This window comes from Eptesicus fuscus, chromosome 12, assembly GCF_027574615.1.
Source record: "Eptesicus fuscus isolate TK198812 chromosome 12, DD_ASM_mEF_20220401, whole genome shotgun sequence".
Taxonomy (NCBI): Eukaryota; Metazoa; Chordata; class Mammalia; order Chiroptera; family Vespertilionidae; genus Eptesicus; species Eptesicus fuscus.
In genome coordinates this window covers 84269516-84291017 of record NC_072484.1, presented here as the reverse complement: position 1 = coordinate 84291017, position 21502 = coordinate 84269516, and the positions used below count along the sequence as shown (strand labels likewise).

Sequence of the window (21502 nt, the reverse complement as noted above, 5' to 3'; positions counted from 1 at the left end):
AATTGGTTTAAATGTTACCAAGAAAGAAAATACTTTCCAATAAAGAATAAAATGGACCATGAAGATACAAAAATTAAAATTCTTGTTTTCTCAAACAGATCAAATCAACTAATCATGAATACAAACATTCCTTTAAATATTTTTTGTCATTGCAACATGAAAACTAGTGACATAAAATGCCTTGTTAAAAATCCCATTTTGAAATATTTATGAAGTTATTCCTTAGAGTAAACTTCTTCAGTCAAGACATCACATTCTGCTTTGAACGAGAAGCTTCAGCCAACACCTGGCAGGGATGCTGCTTGAAGCTAAACTAGATAAACTAGAGGTTATCGAAGCCAACATACCAAGCACCCGTGCTTTGGCAGCTGAAACCACTAACAGCACTTAAAAGAGGTCTTTACACAATGAGTCCAAAAAGTAAATCTTGTTACAAACAATGCCCTGAAGTCATGAGTGTTTACAGTGATAGTAAACAAATGAGGTGCAACTACATGCCTTTCCTAGTTCACACTGAAGAACACTATCTAGAAGTAACGTTCCATAGTGAGCAACGTTTTTCCTGAGTCCATTCAGGGTGGGGAAAAGGACTTGTAAAATCTTCTTGTTTAAATAAAAAAACATACTGTTATCATGAACTGCAATGTCTGTACTTGCACTTACACCTTATTGTATTATTTTCCAGTCACCAAGCGTTTTTTGTTTGTTTCCCTAATATTTCAGACACCATACAACAAGGATGTTACGTGAAGCTACTCTCTGAAGAGCTGACCCGCTCGGCTAGGAAGGAGAGATGTACCACAAACCAGGAATGAAAAATGAGCATCTGTTATGAAGAGGGCATGAGGCCTAAGGAAGCAGGAGGAAGGGGTTACTGTCTGTGAGGACAGAGAGGGCCAGAGGTCATCTAAACGGGTTCCAGGGACCTTGGCAGGGCTGGGATACCACACAGCATGTGAGAACTTCTCTATTCCACTCCCAAGGTGCTCACCAGACGAGAGGGAACATTCTTACTTTTAAAACAGGAGCAGGTCCGAAGAATTCGTTAAGTTCATGAGGCCTTTCTGGATCTCTCTTTGCTCTTCAAAAGCCATGTAAGTGACAAGCCTGCAGCTTCACACCATTACCATCAGCACAGGCTGAAATCACTCAGCCAGAGAGCACTTTCTTAATGCCCAGCTCCTTTCAGAGGAAGTGGGGCTGTTCTGTGCGGGCTGTGCTGGCCATTGATCCTTTGTTTCTTGTTCCCAAATTAGTGAAGTTGGCCAGAGAAGAGGTTGTAAAAGGCTGAGTTAACAACATGAAACTTTTTTTACAATGTAAGAACTTAGCTAAATTATGTGTTGTAATGGGGAAACAAAGCACAGCTTTATCAAATAAATGCTGTTCAATTCCAATGGAAAATGTACATCTCCAAGGTATCACCTTTCATTTCTGAAATCACGTCATTCAAGGAAATATTTTTAAATCTGGTTAACTTTTTTTAAAGTTAGAACTTTGGATAAAGCACCTAAGAGATTCATTATGAATTATTCTTTATATTATTTAGCTCTGAATGAGATGCCCTGTGAGAATCTTTTATGGCACATAAAGGTCCTCTCGCCCTGGCCAGTGTAGCTCGGTTGGCGTGTCATACACTGAGAGGTCTGGGGGTCAGGGCACAGGCCTAAGTTTTGGGTTCAATCCTTAGTCTCTCTAGGCGTGTACAAGACGCAACTGATCTAAGTTTTTCTCTCATATTAATGTTTCTCTCTCTCTCTCTCTCTCTTCTCTCTCCCTCCCTCCCTCTCTACAACCAGTAAACATACCCTTGCATGAGGCTGAGTGTAGTAGACATTCGATGGTGAGGAGAAGGGCAGTATGACTGGAAGCCTACGCAATAGGCAAGTCAGGTGCTCTCCCCGCTCGGTGCAGGCCCAGGCCTTTCCCTGCCCTCTCTCTCTGCCTCACCCCCACCCCAGCCAGAATCCAAGTACCCAGGTTGCTGAACCCAGGTTTGGTGTGACCTCAGGGGTCAGACACCTGGTGCTGTTCCCACAGCCTACAGCACATTTGGTGCCGTGTGACTTGCCTGCTCGCTGACTCCAAGGCATATGCCCGCTCGACCCGGCCTGGGAAGACGCCATCACTCCCTGTATTTCAGCTCCAGGCCCAGATAAGGAAAAAACCAGGCACTGCTGACCTCAGGACCCGCTGCACTGAATCATGACCCCTGCCCTGGTGCTCGCCTATCAATCGTTGGAGACCACAACCCTGAAAGGATACACCTGAAGAACTGCTGTGTATCCTATTAAGATCTTTCCCCGGGACCTCCCCCAAAATCCCTGCCTTCAAACGCTTAAGAGGGAGGACCCAGTGCGCTCTCCCTCCCCGGAGCACACCTGTGCCTTTCCCTCCCCTCTCTCCCTCCCCACCCAGGTCCATTCCCATCAGCTTCCTCACTCCCAAGCTCCGAGGGCCCCTCCTCTACCTCTGTAACTTGCTGCCTAACCCCATTTCTTCTAGGAATTACTTCTATCTCTGTGATTCACCCAATCAATTTCCCTCACCAAAAGAAATAAATAAAAGGGGAGGGGGGCGGAGATCAGTTAGAATATTCTTTGAACAGTCCAAGAGGAAAATAAACGGTTGTGAGTTAAAACTCCTCTAGGGCCCATGAGTATTCACAGCCAAAGAGTTCACAGCCTTCTGAGTTCCAACCAGCTGACTCCATTCAAGGTGTGGGCAGAGCGGGGCCCCTCCTGCAACCACTTGGACCAGAGACCTTTCAGGATCATCCTCACCATTGAGTCCCTTCCTATTATACTCAGAGACAGAGGCTTCCCTGCCCATGCAGGGCTACAGATGCACGGCTCATAACTCGTTAATGCTGTTCCCTCACCACCAGAAGCTCGGAGGCCTCAACATCGGTTCTAGCCTGAGAAGAATGAAGTAAAGCTATCATGAGGCCAAAAGCGATTGCAGGATATATGCCACCACTCCCAAACCCACACCACCATTCCATCTAGGGTAGTTCTTTCTTCAGAGCCCTGATTACCCTCATTCCTGTAGATCACCTTCCACTAAGCCAGTGGTCGGCAACCTGCGGCTCGCGAGCCACATTGAGGCTCTTTGGCCCCTTGAGTGTGGCTCTTCCACAAAATACCATGGCCTGGGCGAGTCTATTTTGAAGAAGTGGCGTTAGAAGAAGTTTAAGTTTAAAAAATTTGGCTCTCAAAAGAAATTTCAGTCGTTGTCCTGTTGATGTTTGGCTCTGTTGACTAATGAGTGTTCGGCAAACTAAGCCTTACAAAGACGGACACCTCACCCCATCCCCTGACCCCCAAATTGCCAGAGGTCACTATTGACTCTCAGTGATGCTGCCTCGAAACCAGCAAAAATCCTCATTCTTAAGATTCTAGATATTTCCTTCTGATCACAATATATTTATTCACAAACAAAATTAAGATCCTGATACCAATTCTATAATTTCAAATACAAATAAGACAAAACTACTGAACTAGACTGTTTAGAGATGTAGTCATCACTTTCAAAGAGCAATACATATATGGCAGGATCGTGGTTACCACCGGGGGGAGGGTAGGAACGTTTTAGACAGACAAAGTGCCTGAGGTAGGAAGGTTTCTGGGAGTGCTGCCCTGTTTTAGTTTTTGATCTGGGTGGGGGTTATACAGGTACTGGCTTTAATGTTATTCATTAGATTGTATGTATCCATGTTTTATGTACTTTTCTATTTATTACATTTCTCAATAAAAATCCTATATAATAAAATATGCAAATTGACCGAGCAGTGGAATGACTGGTCGCTATGACGCGCACTGACAACCAGGGGGCAGACACTCAATGCAGGAGCTGCCCCATGGTGGTCAGTGAGCTCCCTCAGGGGAAGCAGCGCTCAGCCATAAGCCGGGCTCATGGCTGGAGAGCGCAGCAGCGGTGGCAGGAGCCTCTCCTGCCTCTGTGCTAAGGACGTCTGACTGCCGGCTTAGGCCCACTCCCTGCAGGGACCGGGCCTAAGCCGTCAGTCAGCTATCCCCCGAGGGCTCCTGGACTGCAAGAGGGTGCAGGCCAGGCTGAGGGAACCCCCTGAGTGCACGAATTTCATGCACCGGGCCTCTAGTTTATATAAAGGCAAGGCCCCTTGACCCACAAAAATGTTTAAAACAACAAATATGCAAATACCATATAGAAAAATCCACTACAGCCAAAACCAGTTTGGCTCAGTGGATAGAGCGTCAGCCTGCGGACTCAAGGGTCCCAGGTTCAATTCCAGTCAAGGGCATGTACCTTGGTTGCGGGCACATCCCCAGTAGGGGGTGTGCAAGAGGCAGCTGATCGATGTTTCTCTCTCATCGATGTTTCTGACTCTCTGTTCCCTCTCTCTTCCTCTCTGTAAAAAATCAATAAAATATATTTTAAAAAAAAAAAGAAAATCCACTACAGAGAATAACTTAACTAATCTATACTAATAAAAGGGTAATATGCTAATTAGACTGGTCGTCCTGCCTTCCTTTCAGACAAAGCCACGGTGGTGGGGGCGGAGGCAGAGGCAGTTAGGGGCAAACAGGCTGGCAGTGGAGAGCAGTTAGGGGCAATAGGCTGGCGGGGGGCGGGGGGGTGTGCAGTTAGGGGCCATCAGGCAGGCAGGCAGAGGAGTTAGGGGCAATCAGACAGGTGAGCAGTTAGGAGCCAGTGGTCCCAGATTGCGAGAGGGATGTCCGAGGGGTCCCGGATTAAAGAGGGTGCAGGCTGGGCTGAGGGATCCTCCCCCCCATGCACAAATTTCATGCACTGGGCCTCTAGTTAATATATATGTTTAAAAATGTCTCTGAACATTTCTTTAAATCAGACTTTTCCTCTAAATCAAAACAAATATTATTTGAATCCTAAATCAGCACAAAGTTTATTAAACTCTCACATTTACTCCTGGTGAACATAGTAAAAGTGCTTTTCATACTCTAATGTGTAAATCAATTTGGCCTTCTGATCCAGAAATTCTTCCAATCTATTAAACTGAAGAGTTATAAGCATCAAGATCTTACCCTCACTGTTCTAACGGCCAGAAGAAAAAATGGAACCAACATAAATAACAAATAACAGAACACTGTTTAAGAAAATTATACAGATCTATTTGAGAAACTATGTTATCCTTTAAATTAATCATTATGGTTACTATAGTTATACTTTTACAAAATCTTTATTGGAAATATATGCTGAAGTACCTACATATACAATGACTATATAGGATTTCCTTCCAAATAGAAGGTGAGGGTATGAATGAGAAGTAGGGGGATATGAATGAAGCAAGATTGGCCATTAGTTGTTAATAGCTAAAACTGAGGGATGAGTGCAATGAGGGCGGGATCTCCCATATTATTCTGGTATTTGTTGTATGTTTGAAATCCTTTATAATAAAACATTTTTTAAATTAGGGTGAAAATTAAGGGGGTGAGTTAAAATGATATATTTTGCATCTTTTTATGATAAGACAGTTATGGAGGAAAGAAAAAACAAATAAAAATCCTATGTTTGTGTTAAGAAGCCTTCAGTATGTTATGCCTAAACTTTATTTTTTTTTAAATATATTTTATTGATTTTTTTATAGAGAGGAAGGGAGAGGGATAGAGAGTTAGAAACATCGATCAGCCCTGACCGGTTTGGCTCAGTGGATAGAGCGTCGCCTTCGGACTCAAGGGTCCCAAGTTCGATTCCGGTCAAGGGCATGTACCTTGGTTGCGGGCACATCCCCAGGAGGGGGTGTGCAGGAGGCAGCTGATCGATATTTCTCTCTCATCGATGTTTCTGACTCTCTATCCCTTTCCCTTCCTCTCTGTAAAAAATCAATAAAATATATTAAAAAAAAAAAAAAAGAAACATCAATCAGCTGCCTCCTGCACACCTGCTACTGGGGATGTGCCCGCAACCCAGGCACATGCCCTTGACCGGAATCGAACCTGGGACCTTTCAGTCCACAGGCCGACGCTCTATCCACAGAGCCAAACCGGTTAGGGCTAAACTGTCTCTGTTTTATTACTTCTATAGTTAAAAAGTTATATTCAAACTATGAACTGAGAAAATCTACTTAGCTATTTACTCCTTTCAGCATAATTTAATCTGTTTCTAAATTCCAATTAGCCAGATTCCTGAATCTATCTTCTAAGACAGACACGGCGACTTATTTTTCTTTCCAGCATCTACTTCAGATCTCCCCACTTCCAGGGACGCGTTCCCTCCAGGGCGGGAGCAGCGCCCTCCCTCCCCACCAGGGGGCGCTGAGAGCGTCCTCTAGTTTCTACAGCATTTTTCTAACGCTCTGGTCCCATTGCAGCGGATGCAAAAAAAATAAATGTTCCCGGTGTCACCCCTACACGTGGCCACTTATTCACCACGAAATCCCCTGCTCTTTTGGAGAAGCAATCTATGGGTAGCCTAGCGAGGGACTGGGGTGGTGGCGCCGCCAGTGTCCCCTCCTGATCCTTCATGTCCCTTCACACGAGGCTTCCCTTCAGGCACCTGAGTCCCAGAGAGACTTCAGTCTCTGCGCCTCACTTTCCTCGTCTGAAGTCGGTGGTGACATTCCCGTTTAAAGCTCTGGAGAGGGTTAGTGAGTAACGGGAAGGGGACACGGGCGCTCCCTGATGCCAGTTGTCCTCTGGAGCTGCCTCCTGGCCTGGAGGGAGCCCCGCTGGGAGGGAGCCCCCCCATCTGTCAGTGAAGCAGGGCTCTGAGAGCCGAGGGGGGTGTCGGTGGGGGTAACACCTTCCCTCGGATGCTCGGAAGGCCACTCCTGGCCCCTCTGAGCCCACTTGGGCCCCAGGAGGGGAAGGGGCTCGGGAGGCCTGCAGACCTCCAGGGTGGCCAGTGCTCAGCGAGCGGGGCACCTTCCTGGTCTGGGCAAGCGAGGGCCCGGCTTAGCTCCCCGCCATCCCAGGCTCTGGTGGACGACAGTGACCGCTGTCGCAGCCACCTCCCAGGAGTCCTTGCAGCGCGGGATTAAAGATGCTTAACGTGTCAAACTCGCGGGGTCGGGAGCAGGGGTGTTCGTCTGGCGCCGGGCCTCAGGCGGCAGCGGGTGGGCCAGCCCACGTGTCTGGGGCGGCGGCCAGCACCCTGCGCAGACCTTCGCCATCGGGCTCTGGTGCCGGGCGAGCGGCTCCAGGAGGCTGGGACCCGGGGTGTCCCCTCCCAGGACCTCACTGGGGAGCAGCGGGAGGAGGGGCGGAGGGGGAGCCTCCAGGGCAGACACGCCCGCCGCCTTCGCGCGACAATGGCGACCCCTGGTGGTCATCGCAGGAAGTGGGCCGCCCGCAGAGGCGCCTCCCCGCTCTCCCCCGGTTCCCTGGTCACCCCCTCCCTCCCTCCCAGCCCGCCCCAGCGCCGCGCGCCCCGGCTCCTCCTGGGGACAAACCCGGCCCGGGCCCGGCCAGCTAATGCCCGGCTGCCCGCGCCTCTGTCCCCGCTCCCCGCGGGCGGCCTGTGCCCTGGCGCCCGCCGTCTCCCCCAAACACCCCTCCGCCAGCCCTTCCCGGCTCCCGTGGGCGGCTCTGCGGGACCAGACTCCCTGGGGAGGGCGGGCCTCCGGGCAAAGGGCTTCCCCGCCCTGCACCTGAGCTCCCGCCGCTGCCGCCCCGACTCCAAGGCAGCCAGGCTGCGACCGTCACAGCCCCCCGCACAGCTGCGCTGGGGTTGGGGTGCGGGGAGAGAGGGCAGGGGTGAGGGGCGGAGGTCACCAGCGCCCCAATGAGGACGCCAAAACAGCCCCTCCCTGGGCTGGATGGAGAGCCAGGCCCGTGCATGTCAAAGGTCAGGGCGGCCCCCAAACACGGGTTCCCATTAAGGATCTGATGGTGATGGTGATGACAGCTGACCTGCATTAGCCCTTCCTGTGCACCAGGCACCTGGTTAACTACTTCCCATACATTCCCCTCAGTTTATCCTCACACCAGCCCTGAGATGCTAAGTGTGCCTGACCGAGTTTCCCAGATAAACTGCAGCTTAAAGGCGCGGTAGACAGAAGCTGTCAAATGGGCCCCCAGGAGACACGGCAGGTCTGAGGGTGCCTCCAGGTGGGTCAGCTACCAGCTTAGGCAGGAGGTCACCTGAGATTGTCTCCATCTTCACAGAACCTTCCCGTGTTCTAGTTCTGAAGACTGGGGAGTGAGTGTGTGTTTGCTTATTACTCTCCGCAGCTTATAGATTAGGTTCGTTCATTTTTATTTATCAAATACTAGAGGCCCAGTGCATGATTGAATCATGCACGCGTAGGGTCCCCTACACGCTTTCGCTTTCGATCGTGGAGGAGCTGGGTGCCTGGTGCACCAGCAGACAGGCACCCAGCTCCCCCGCTTTTGATGGTCGGCGGCTGGACGTGAGCTCGCTGCCCCAGAGGCCCCTTCTGTGCCGCAGCACAGCCATGGCGCAGACACTGAGCTTGCGCCAGTGGCGGCACGAGCTCAGCGTCCTGCCGGCCCAATCGGCTACCCCGGCCACCCCGAGTCCCGCCCCCTGCGCCTCCCTCTGCCCAATCGTGGGCATAGCGGAGTGATGGTAATTTACATATTACCATTTTATGAGGTAGGATTACATGGTACTGTTTGACTTTAAACTCTGACTGCCAAGAACTCCAGCAAATGGGATGTTTACAACACGACAAGGAATCCTGGGAAGCACAGGAGAGCTGACACCCCGGTGCAGTGGCGCCCCCACGGCTCCAGCTGATGCCAGCTGTCACTGTCCCTACTCAGAGCCCTGAGTCCGGGGGCCATCAGCGGGCTGCTTGGGAGGGGCGTGGCCACCAGACCTAGTTCAAATCCCTGTTCCATCTGTTACGTTTCTCCTGGAGGAATGCCTTTGCCTGGCTCACTTCTCTAGGTTGTTACTGGCAACTCACCAAGGCGTCCTATCCCTCTCCACCCCCTTCACCTTCTGGTCCCACGAATCCTGTCCTCCACGGGGAAGAGATGTTCGTGGGGGACAACTCTGAGGTGAGCCTGGTCCACGCGAGCAGCGAGGCAGAGGCCACCTCAGGAGAGTCATTGAGCCGAAAGGCTAGTCCCGTGGTCGGCAAACTGCGGCTCTTGAGCCACATGTGGCTCTTTGGCCCCTTGAGTGTGGCTCTTCCACAAAACACCACGGCCTGGGTGAGTCTATTTTGAAGAAGTGGCGTTAGAAGTTTAAGTTTAAAAAATGTGGCTCTCAAAATAAATTTCAATCGTTGTACTGTTGCTATTTGGCTCTGTTGACTAATGAGTTCGCCGACCACTGGCCTAGCTGATGTGCCTGACCTCGATGACAGGAAATTCAGCATTGTGGCAAAGCTGGGGCTAAAATGAGAGCTACATAGAAAAATGAGCAAATTAGCCCTAGCCGGTTTGGCTCAGTGGATAGAGCGTTGGCCTGCGGACTGAAGGGTCTCAGGTTCGATTCTAGTCAAGGGCACATGCCCGGGTTGCGGGCTCGATCCCAGTGGGGGGCATGCAGGAGGTAACCAATCAATGATTCTCTCTCATCATTGATGTTTCTGTCTCGCTCTCTCTCCCTCCCCCTTCCTCTTTGAAATCAATAATATATTTTTTTTAATTTTTTTTAAAAAAGAAAAATGAGCAAATTAAAATATTAAGGCAATGAATTTCAGGAGAAAAGCAAAAGACATGAAAGAAGTTTTTTAAAAGTACACCAAGTGGCTCAGCTGTGAATAGTGAATTAATCAAAAGTTATGATTTAATCCCAGTGGTGAATAAGAATTGATGGGGTAGTGATGGTGTGAGACAGATAAACCCTCTTTTTTAGAGTAGCAAGTCAATGGCTCTCTACTTTTTTTTTCCCCCAAAAAATGAAGAAATGCCAACATGATTATGCTATTTAGAAAAATGAAGGTAAACCCAGACAAAAGGAGCTAAGAAACAGGAATGGGACGAGGGTGGCATGAGGTAAGACACCTGTCTTCCATTCAAGCCTCGGCACCCACATCTCCTCCAACTTCAGGACTCCACTCGCCTTTTAGAAATGAGAGAAGAATGGGGACTGTTCTCCATGGTCATAGTTTGAAACACCATGTTTCCCATTTCAGTGGTCACAGAGCAATGAAGGAAATACTGCCCTCAAATTCGAGAATTCTCGAAGTGATGAGGCACTCTTTCCAGATCCAAGACATCCACAAGCTTAAGAAAAAGAATGAGCACATGATGATTTAATTGGCTTTCTCTTTTAATCAAAAACATACTTTGTTACAGAGTTCTCAGGAAAGGTTCAATGATTTGTTAGCCACAGACGTCACCCAGGGAAAAGTGTACAGAGAGCCACGGAGCGCGCCTGGCCCTTCAGCTGGCCAGCTGGCCCCAAAGCAGCTCAGGTGGCTCCTCTGAGTTCTGGGGAGGAGGCAGAGCTGGGAAAGCCACCACCAAATGTGTCCCACCCCAGCTGCTTCCTCCCAGTGGCTCTGCAGCCCACCATTCTCATCAGCAAGCAGTCCCACGTTTCCCTTACATCACAGGGCTGAGGATTGGCCAGAACCAAACACCTGGAGGAAGTTTGCCGACTCCATGTTTAGCCTTTTAACCAATTCAAACCCATGAGTCCTTCTGTCAGTGACAAGCAGCCATAGCAACAGCAGCTGGTTACATCCCTTCCTGCCCAGCTACCTCCGAGCTGGCCTCTACCAGGACTCCCCAACCCCCACCCTTGACCCAGCCCTAATGAAGGCTCTCAAGGTCCTTGTAAAAGCCCAGTTCATTCATGACACTCATCCACGATGGGCTGGAAGAGAACTCCGAAAGAAATGCTCCAACCAAAAGTCTTCTAATCAAAATGGACTAAAAAGAGCCAAGAATAAAGTGAAGAATCATCCACTATACGTTTCATTGAGTTGTACAAAACATTTTAATTGATGCAGTTCAAAGGAATGTCCCTGTTCTAAGCATAGAAGAGTTAAAAAACCAAAGACCCAAAGTAATGACCTCTACTATCATTAGGCATTTACATTAAGTTTTCAATCTGTTTTAGTTAAACAAAATTACCAGCACACAGCCCTTAAGGGGATGGAGTCACACACATACCAACCCAAAAGTTAGAATGTCATGACTCAAAAAAAGCCTTACCAAGCCTTCAATAGGGATGATGGGAAAATAAAATGAAGGCTTTCCCCCCCCACCTCTCTTTTTTTTTTTTTTTTTAAGTATTTATTGCAGCCCCCAAGGTAGTGCTAGGCCTTTGGTTGAATTTAAGTCTTAGGGACGTATTATGTAACTTGGTGTCCGTAGGAGAATAGTAATAAAATCTCAAGCCTAGTCTCATTCAAATAATGTAGAAACAAGTAAAAAAGCCCCCTCGAACAGCAGAGCAAAGGTGAGGAAGAAATCAAAAACTGCTGCAAGGTAGGCAAGGCCACTGACACTTCAGAGCTGGAAGAAGGCATCTAGTCCAACTCCCTCATTTTACAGACGAGGCAACTGAGGCCCAAAGAAGGTTAATGACTTGCCCAAGGTCACACATCAAATGAGTGGCCGAGCACGACTAGAGAGCACAACTGTCTGGTCCAGCCAGGAGTCATTCGTTTCAGGCTGAACAAGAGCACTGGCTCACAGACCTGCTGAGAAAGCATCTTAAACTGAACACTATCCCCATCCGTAAGAGAAATGATTGTCTTCACCAGAGTGATCTCCTCAGTCCTTCCTAGTTTAGGAAAAAAAAAAAGAAGAAAAAATAAAGAGGTTCATTCATTCACTCAAGTCTGATGGTAAAATCCCTGACAACATCAGCGATCACTTTAGCTACTCCTTGGGACAAGATATCAAACCCTCAAACCGCATAAAGGCACCTACAGGTCAAAAATATCTGTGGAGGAGCAAGGCCAGAACATAGGGCTCAAAAGGAGACACCAAAACAAAACAAAAATGATCCTCTCATTTTCCAAGCTTTGTTTTGTTTTGTTTTGTTGGTGTCCTCTAGGCAAGGGTATTGCTTCTGGCTATAGATAACCTAATTTCATAACCCTTGTAACCCCAATATTTTTGTGAGCAGCATTCAAGTGGAAGCAATGAAACCTTTTAAAAATCTTGTAAAGGGGGAAAATAGGAATATGCCTCACTTCTCTCTGCCTCAACTACCTGAAACTGAGCAAGAATCAAGAAGCACTCCAAGCGGTCAAACGCCAAAGCACTGAAGGCCTTTCAATCGTGTACAGGAAGTTTCTTGGGTCCTGTCCCAGTTTGCCCTTGTAGTCAAAGAAAGTGCTAATAAGTTTGGTTATCTGGCCTCCTTGCCCAAGCAGCTGGGAAAAAATGAATCAGAAAGGGAAGAAGAGGTACTAAGGGGAGGTACACTAACAACGCACAGGAAATGTCACTGTCAGAAAGAGAGAAGATGGGGGTTGGAGGGGGGGAGGGGTAAAATCTAAACATTCAAAACCACAGCAAGTCTGCCACCATTTAGTAAAGGCAAACAACCCTTTCGAAGCGCCCGTGAAGTTGAGGAAGAGAGCTAGGCACAAAAAGAAACATATCCAGTATGTTCTCTGACATACATATTAAGTAACTTCATCTAAAAATGGCTGAAATAGCCCTCGCTGGTTTGGCTCAGTGGACAGAGCGTCAGCCTGCAGACTGAAGGGTCCCAGGTTCGATTCCAGCCAAGGGCACATGCCCGGGTTTCGGGCTTTATCCCCAGTGGAGGATGTGCAGGAGGCAGCCAATCAATGATTCTCATCATTGATGTTTCTCTCTCTTTCCCTCTCCCTTCCTCTAGGAAATCAATAAAGATATATTTTTTTAAATGGCTGAAATAAAAACGTTTTACTGCTTAAATAAGGCAAGTCTGGATTATGCAAAAAATTCCATTTCACAACCATACAAGATAAACCACCTAGTAACACTGGAACAAGTGCTGGGGACAAGGCTGGGCCCGAGGATGCTGCTCTGAATAAGGCCACTAACGTTTTACATCCTTCCTGACATATCTGAAGAGAAATTACCTAGCTGTCAGAAGAAGAAAAAGAAGGAAAGGCTCGCACTAAAGAGTCTCATAGCCTATTTCTATAATCTTGCAAAGGAGGCGTCAGGCGATTCTTTACAGAGAGCCACCTGCAAGAAGGTGCGTTCCGCCTCTAGAAGGAAAAAGAATGCATTTCTTCATTCTATTACCTGCTAGTCTTTGTCAAGCCCCATCTACAAGAGTTGTTAACTGACTTTACAGGCAATTGCTTTCATATACTCATTCACCTCCCTGACCTAAATTTACCATTTTCCCAACTTGCTGTCCTTAAATAAAATGCCAGTAAATGACTCAATGATAAAGGGAGCAAACTATAAAAACTAGGAACAAAAAGGATTCTGCCCTAATCAAAATATAACTGCTTCTTCCAAAAGACTCTCCAAAAGGATGTGAACTAATCTGATTTTGCATAATAGCTAATGAGTAACAACTATTAACCAGTCACCACCAAACCAGGAACAGAAATATTTCACCTTCTATTCTTTAACTTCCACAGATAGTGAAGCAGCAGCTTGGGAAAATGTACAACTTCCCTTCTCCAGATGGGCACAATAAAAAAGATACCTGCAATACACTTTTAAAATATTTATCATCTGGAAGACAGGACATTATATTTTGTCTTCAAAATTTCTATTACAAATACCTCCCTTTACACCACACCCTTCCCCACAAAAACAGATTTTAAAAGCTACTATGTATTCAGTTTACTCGGATGTTTCAAGTATGGTTGTCCTTAAGTGAGACCACCCAACCTGTAAACCTACAATGTTCCAGGAGGAATGGGATGGGTGACCTATTTAGTGGTTAGGTCAATAAAAAGGAGCCACGCTTCTGGAAAAACAAGGTTATATGGCAGTGATTTCCTGTCATTATCTTTGTATACCAGGTGTAGCATCCGTTTACAGAGGAGACAGACTATATCTCACCAAAGAATGTACTCCCTAGAAAATAAAGGCAACACCATAAAGGATTCCCTTTGAGTATGAAAGGCACTGACAAATGTGGAACGGGCCTCATACTGGATGATAAGGGTACGTACTTAGTTCACCTCTCATTCAGCTTTCACTGAAATTCAACATTTTGAAAGTCTTTGACATATGAACCAGCGTAGAACACTCATTCAAAACCATATCCTTATAATAGATTCTTAGAACTGCAGAAACTATTGTACCCCTAAATTTTAAACCTAGTGATTCCTTTATCTTACTCATTAAAGATGACTACATTTAAGAAATGGAAATACCATTTAACAACTAAGCTCTCAGGAATAACTGATCATAACATACTAGATGTTTTCTCAAAAGCATGTGATTGCATCTGGGTACAAATATAAAGCAATTACTAACTACAAATACTTTTATGTACTTGTACTTGCTTAGCAGAAAGCAACCAACACAGGTGGCTAGGCCTTGAAGACAGACTTCTTTGCAAATATTTCCACAAATGATTACCCAGATTTCATGTTTCATTAAACATGAAAACCTTTCTTAAAATAGAAAAGGAGGCAATGGATTATATCATAGCATGCTTATGGCTCTAGCCAAATAACCTGGATTTTTTAAATATGTCATTCTAAAACTCCTCTCACTCCTACTCCTCATTCACAGTAAAATGGGCTTAAAGTCAATAATTTCTATAAAATGATACCTTTTTAAAAATCTGCCAATAAAACTTAAATCAACAAACGTTTACAAGTTGTAATGAGGTCTTTAACAAAAGTAGTTGTTAGTACTCAAAAGTACAAATACGTTGGTAGAGAAATACTTTGAAAACAAAAGCCATGTAGCTTGGATCAAAATCTATATTTAAATAAGCTAACCCATTGGTTTCTAGGGTGGTCTTAAGAACACCTTCTGAGCAAGGAAGCTGAAGACTTGTTCATCTAAACCGATATAAGGATAACTGGCATGCATAATAAGTGTTCCTCAAACTTGGAACACACCTACCTTAGAATCTTATGTTTAGAAAGGTCCTCCAAGCAAGTGATAAGAGCATCAGAAAGATAATCCTGGATTTTATGCCACACTATTTATTCTGTAGAAAACCTATTTATCTTGTAGACAACCAGGCCTGTTTTTGCTACAGTAAAATAAAACTTCAAAATACAACCAACTCTACGCTTGATACATCATGTCCCCGGGGAAGTCCCGGCAGAGGGAGGGGAAAACCAAAGCTGCAGTGCTGGCTGCTGCCTGCCATTTCCTAGAAGGTGTCTCGCCTCTGAGGTTGGACTCAAAAGTGCAAAAGGAAAAACTTAAAAATCAAACCTAGAATTCAACTGTGTATGTTGAGATTCGGTTTTATTTATGCTACTAGCTAAGTAAAAAGCATACATGTTGTGTCTGTGGTACAGTCAATACATTTGCAACTTTTCTACTTAAATTCTCTATACAAAGTCACTGCCAATTGATATGATCATTGATGGCACAGGGCTTAGAAAAACCAAAAGGTATAAAAAGTTTGCAGTCTTGCCCCAAGATACAAAAACTGAATTTCAAACAATGTCCTAACATACATGATTTAAAGAGTATATGAAAAAGAAGTCACATCAAATCAAGTACAAAAATAGCCAAACTGCCTATTAGGAGCTGTAATGTTTCCACTAGTCCACACAGGATCTGACATGGAACTTAGCAGTTTCCAAATACTCATCATTTCCTTGAAGCACTGCCACCTCTGCAGAATGGGGACATGGAGGAGTGACACTGCTTTTAGTGTTTTTAAAAATACAAACCTTTCCCTTTGAATTAATGAAGGAAAGAAAGGGCTCATCTAGGCTTCTTGGTAACCAACCCTGTGCCTGGGAATATAGACTACGTCTACTGTTTAACAGGGAAAAGTGATACTACTCGAGAAATCGTTATCCAACTGCGATAACTACTGACCTTGTCAATGGTATTTCTTTGTCTGATCATTTGAAGGAATTCTCAGTATTCACAGAGATTACTGCTTTGCGTTGGTGAAAATAAAATGGAAGTCGCAAGACAATCGAATTGAAATCATCTTCACTAGTTTAACTTGTGGAAAATATATTTTGGATAAAAGATTATAATACATTACTGTCTTATTTTTTAAACACAGAGTGAAGTTGCTCTTGGTAACATTAACTCACCCACATGGCACAATATTTTGGAGTAAAGTCTGCTCAACAATAACAACGTGCACACAAAATAACATAGGTGAATTAACTTTGAGAACGTCTCTGCCTTTAAAATCAGCAATATTGAGTTTACTCTTTAGAATAGCACATATACCAATGTTCTGCATAGAAAAAGGTGAAAGACATTTTAAAGGGCTAAATTTTCCAGGATTAGAATGATTCCTTCATACATAACTGGTGCAGTAAATTTAATAAGAATGTGTTTTTCCTGACCTTCAAGTTCTGAGCCATGCCTGAAAAGTACTAAATAGAAAAAAAATTTTTTTAAAAAAGTCTTAATCCAGTTTCTGTCTGCTAGGAGCAAGGCAGCAAACATGTTTTCAACCCTTTATGAAAAGATAAAGCAGAACAAAAGTGATATATATCTTCAGATTATAAACAGGATTGTATTTTCTAGTCCACCATCCTGACAATGAATGTTAAGAGCTCCAATAGTAAAGATTTCAGTCTAAAGGTTGTGGGTCGGCAATAGGCATGGTGTGGAGTACTTCATCTAGGAGCTGGAGGGCCCGGTGTAAGTGAATCTCAATCCAGCACGGCGTTTCCTTGATGCTCTGTCTTGGGTAATCCGGTCCCCAGCCTTTCACAAAACTCATCCTGAGGATGCATAAGCGACGTAGGTCATCCACCCCAATTCCAGCAGCAGCTGACAAACCTAACAGGAAAGATTTGAAAGACATCAGGGGGACAGGCTGATCTCTTCCCATTCTCCCTACATCTTACATTAATAAAGTGACAGCTCTCTTTAATTCACTCTCCCCAGCATATAGTTCTCTGTCCAAGTGCCAAGAAGTACAAATCTAAACTTTATCAACAGGGGCCGAAAACTTTTGGTTCAGACAATTTGCATTCCACCTGAGTCATCTGCCTAACCACCAATTATGAAGTAAATTACTGCAATCTACCCACACCCCACCAATTTTTCTCTTTAGAAATGGAGGTGAAGGGATAAGAAGCAACTTGACTTTAAGGGTAGTGCATGTCCACAGAGTGGGTCATGCAAGCTTCCTGTCTATCTAAACAGCCTGGTTCAGAGTAAGACATGACTAATAATGAAACAATTAAGAGTCCTGGTTCCATTAAAGCTTCTTGGAAGACCCCGACGATGTCTCTCCATTTCACAATGTAACAGAATATGCAGCTACTCAATTAGGGCATTAGATGAGAATGAGAACTTTAATATTTCTGGATTCTTCAGTAAGAGCATGGTTATAACATCAGAACTAGCAAATGAATGGTTTAGATGCCTGAATTTTTAAAAAAATCAAATTCTGTAAATGAATATGCCTTAACTATCTCTAAATTGTAAACTCCTGAATATCAGTCATAATAGAGACTCTGCATCTAATTTTCCAGTCAGAACATACAGTCATATAGTCAATCTGCATTCATCAATATTACATGAAACTAGTGGGAGGAATTTGCATGTACTGTAGAGAAACCTGCAGGGACACTGCAGTTTTCTGGGCCAGTGTGATTTGCTTACCACACTGAAGAGGTTAAGAACAGGGGTTGAATGAATCACTAGTTATGCCTTCAGACGTGGAAGATGGGTGCCACGTGTTTCCATCATAAAAGTCTATAGTCAGGAGTTTAACTCTGCAGTAAAAAATTCCCCATCAGTGTGAAACCTGGCACACAGTTCAATTTTACCCTAAAATTAAAAAAAAGTCTACAAGTTATCAAAATACCACCCTCACTTAGTTTTCTCTCCATGCTTAGCATAGTTAAAAAAAAACACACACACACAAAAACAGGAGGTGCCTAATTCTGAAATTGAAAATGCTTTCCTTCTAGAATGAAGCCAAGCATGTCAGCGATAACAACCCACCCTGGCTGGTGAGGCAGGAATTAAAAGCATCAACAGAAAAGGGGGAGGTGACCACTAATATAAGAAACCCTTTTGTTCTTTATCCCATACTCCCTTTTGACACAAAAATAAAAATAGAATCCTAGACAAAGGACAAACATTAAAAGAACAGTTTTCTATAAATTCAAAAATATTATTATCCCAGTAATAAAAACTTTAATTTCTATTATTGTTTAAAGTAACTAATCAAATAAATGAATCAATATAAAACGCCAGCTATTACACTTAAAAAAACACACAACACAAACCAAAAGCATACTTACTGATAGCTGGAGCTATTCCACCTACTGACCCAGGGCCAGGGATGTTTCCTGCCACTGCTGCTGCCTGGGCAGCTGCTGCAGCTTGTGCAGTGGCCGCCTGCTGCTGCATCTGACGATGACACTGCCGTAAATCAAAGACCTTTAAAAAAAAGTGTAGGTTTAATGTTGTGAGTCCACCAGAAAAGATTCCACACATCAAAAATCAATGCACAACTAATTTAAAATGTATAGCTTCATTTAGCTCTCTTAAACTGAAAAATGTAAGTTTTTATGTATACTGTAATATAGGAAAGCTGGCCAAGTGACACATTTCACCATCAGGACAGCGGTGGTTGCTATGAGCCTCTGAATCTCTGATCTAATTCAGTGTGGGTCAGCGTTATTGTCCCTGTGAAAAACAACCCCTTTGTGTAAAATAAAGTTAAGAAATCACCCCCTCCCTTTCAAAGCAAATTGCTACGAGTTTTCTTTAGGATGAATTGATGACCTTGGTGAGTTATATAGCCAACTTCTTTTCTTTACCATTCTAGCTATTTGGAGTGATACACGGCATTGTCACCTTATTTTTTTAAATCTGAATTTTTAAGAAATGCATATTTTATTACATAAGAGCAAAATAACTTCTGTCTGGTACATAGTATATATTCAACACTGTCATGTTCTGTTCATTCACTTCAAATGACAAATAATCCAAAGACTTCCAGTCAGGATGGAGGAGTAAGGTATGCACGACCACCTTCTCTCTCTGCTCCATTTACATGCAAAAGACAGAAAAACTATTAAAAGTTGAAAAGCTCGCCTGGCTGGTGTGGCCCAGTGGTTGTCGACTATGAACCTGGAGGTCACAGTTTGACATGCCCTGGTACCGCGCTCAATCCCCAGTGGCGGGGAGGGGAGTGAAGGAGGCAGCCGATCAATGACTCTCTCATCATGGATATTTCTCTCTCTCCCTCTCTGAAACAAATAAAAATATATTTTTAAAAATTGATATCCTCCAAGCCAGTCATATAATTCCTGTGGATATACCAACGGGTGGCAATAGCCAAAATAATCCTGAAAAAGAATGAAGCTAGAGAATTCACACTTCCAGATTTCAAAACTTACTGGAAAGCTACAGTAATCAAGGCAGAATAGTACTGTCATAAGGATAGATACACAGATCAATGAAATACAACTGATAGCCTAGAAATAAGCCTTTACATTTAAGGTCAACTTCATTTCAACAGGGGTATCAAGATAATTTAGTAAGGGAAACAGTCTTTTTGGCAAATGGTTGCTGGAACAACTGAATAGTCTCATGCAGAAGAACGAAGCTGGATCAACCTCCTGAAACTATGCACAAAAATTCACTACAAATGTATAATAGGCCTAAATTTACAGCCAGAACTATAAAACCCTTAGGACAAAACACAGAAGTAATACATTTTCAGGACTTTGGAGTAGGCAATGGTTTCTTAGATATGACACCAAAAACACACACATTCAAAGAACAGATAAACTCAAAGATATCAAAATGAACTACTTTTGTGTGGGTTGCAAATCATATCAAGAAAATGAAAGACAAGCCAAAGAACAGGAGAAAATATTTTCAAATTATATATCAGACAAGGGACTGATACCGAGAATATATAAAGAACTCTTACAACTCAATAATAAAAAGAAAACCCGATTTAAAAATGTACAAAAGATTTAAACAGACATTTCTCCAAAGAAGATATACAAATGACCAATAAGCACCTGAAGAGATATTCAACATTATTAGCTATTAAGGAAATGCAAATCAAAATCACCATGAGATACCACTTCACATCCACTAGGAAGGCTAAATAAGGATAACAACAAGTGTTGATGAGCATATAGAGAACTGAAACCTTCATATATACTAGGTGTACCGGTTAATAATGCGGATTTTTTCAATAGATGGAGTACACATATGTTGATATATATGCAATTTGATATGTATGCTATTTTGTTGTATTGACAACAAGCTTCATACTTCATATGTCAAATTTGCTGACGGTGTTAATATCATAGGCATTTTTACATTTAAAAATGTCGAATTTCATGCCCCAAAAAAAAGCATTTGCGGGAAGTTTTAATTCATTACTTTATTTTGAAGAAAAAAGTTATCGTATACTTCGGGAAGCTTATGGTGAACATGCTCCATCTCAAGATGCTTGTGAACGCTGGTTTAAATGCTTTAAAAGTGATGATTTCGATGTGAAAGACAAAAAACGTCCAGGTCAACCGAAAAAGTTTGAAGACCAACTATTACAAGCATTATTGGATGAAGATGCGTGTCAAACTCAAAAACAAGTTGCAGAAAGATTAAATGTTGCTCAGCAAACAATTTCCGATTGTTTACAAGCAATGGGAAAGATTTTAAAGGAAGTAAAATGGGTGCTACATCAACTGAACAAAAGACAAATGGAAAACCGAAGTCATCAGTAAAATGTTGCTTCAACGGCACGAAAGTCTTTTTTGCATCGAATTGTGACTGGCGATGAAAAGTGGATTTAGTTTGAGAATCCCAAACGCACAAAATCATGGGTTGATCCAGGTCAAACATCAACATTGACTGCAAGGCCAAATTGCTTCTGAAAGAAGGCAATGCTCTGCGTTTGGTGGGATCAGGAAGGTGTGGTAATATGATGAGCTTCTAAAACCAGGTGAAACTGTTAATACTGATCGCTACCAGCAACAGATAACCAATTTGAACCATGCTTTGAAACGACCAGAATGTGACACAGCAAAATAATTTTGCTTCATGATGACGCACCATCACACACTTCAAAACCAGTTAAAGACACGTTAAAAGATCTTGCCTGGGAAGTATTAACCCACCCGCTGTATTCACCAGACCTTGCTCCTTCAGATTACCACTTGTTCCGATCGATGGCACACGCACTTTCTGAGCAGCACTTCAAAACATACGAAGAAGTGGAAAATTGGGTCTCTGAATGGTTTGCCTCAAAACAAGAAAAGTTCTATTGGGACGGTATCCACAAATTACCTGAAAGATGGGGAAATGTGTAGCTAGCGATGGACATTACTTTGAATAAAGCACTTTTGATGTTTCTCTTGAAATTATCGTGTTTTCTTTGATTATAAAACCCGTCATTATTAACCGGTACACCTAGTACATTGCTGGTGGAAATGTAAAAGGGCATGGCCGCTTTTGAAAACAGTCTGCAGTCCCTCAAGAAGTTAAGCATAGAGTTG

At 43.9% G+C, this 21502-nt stretch overlaps 1 protein-coding gene across 9 annotated transcripts in view; it reads right to left on the bottom strand.

Moving 5' to 3' along the window:
* The window catches only part of SMAD4 (SMAD family member 4), an 88217-nt gene that overhangs the window by 20181 nt on the left and 46534 nt on the right, over positions 1 to 21502 (bottom strand). For 5 of the 9 annotated variants that reach the window (XM_054724067.1, XM_054724064.1, XM_054724070.1 and 2 more), the window contains 2 exons: positions 18281 to 18419; positions 11155 to 16802 (listed from right to left, as the gene is read on the bottom strand). The exons of 2 other annotated variants lie outside the window; for them this stretch is intronic. In XM_054724067.1, the coding sequence (XP_054580042.1) occupies positions 16591 to 16802; positions 18281 to 18419 (351 nt within the window). In that variant the 3' untranslated portion in view covers positions 11155 to 16590. Of the gene's footprint in view, positions 1 to 11154; positions 16803 to 17633; positions 17802 to 18280; positions 18420 to 21502 lie in introns of those variants that run through there. 2 more of the 9 variants (XR_008557676.1, XM_054724069.1) reach the window with 2 other exon arrangements.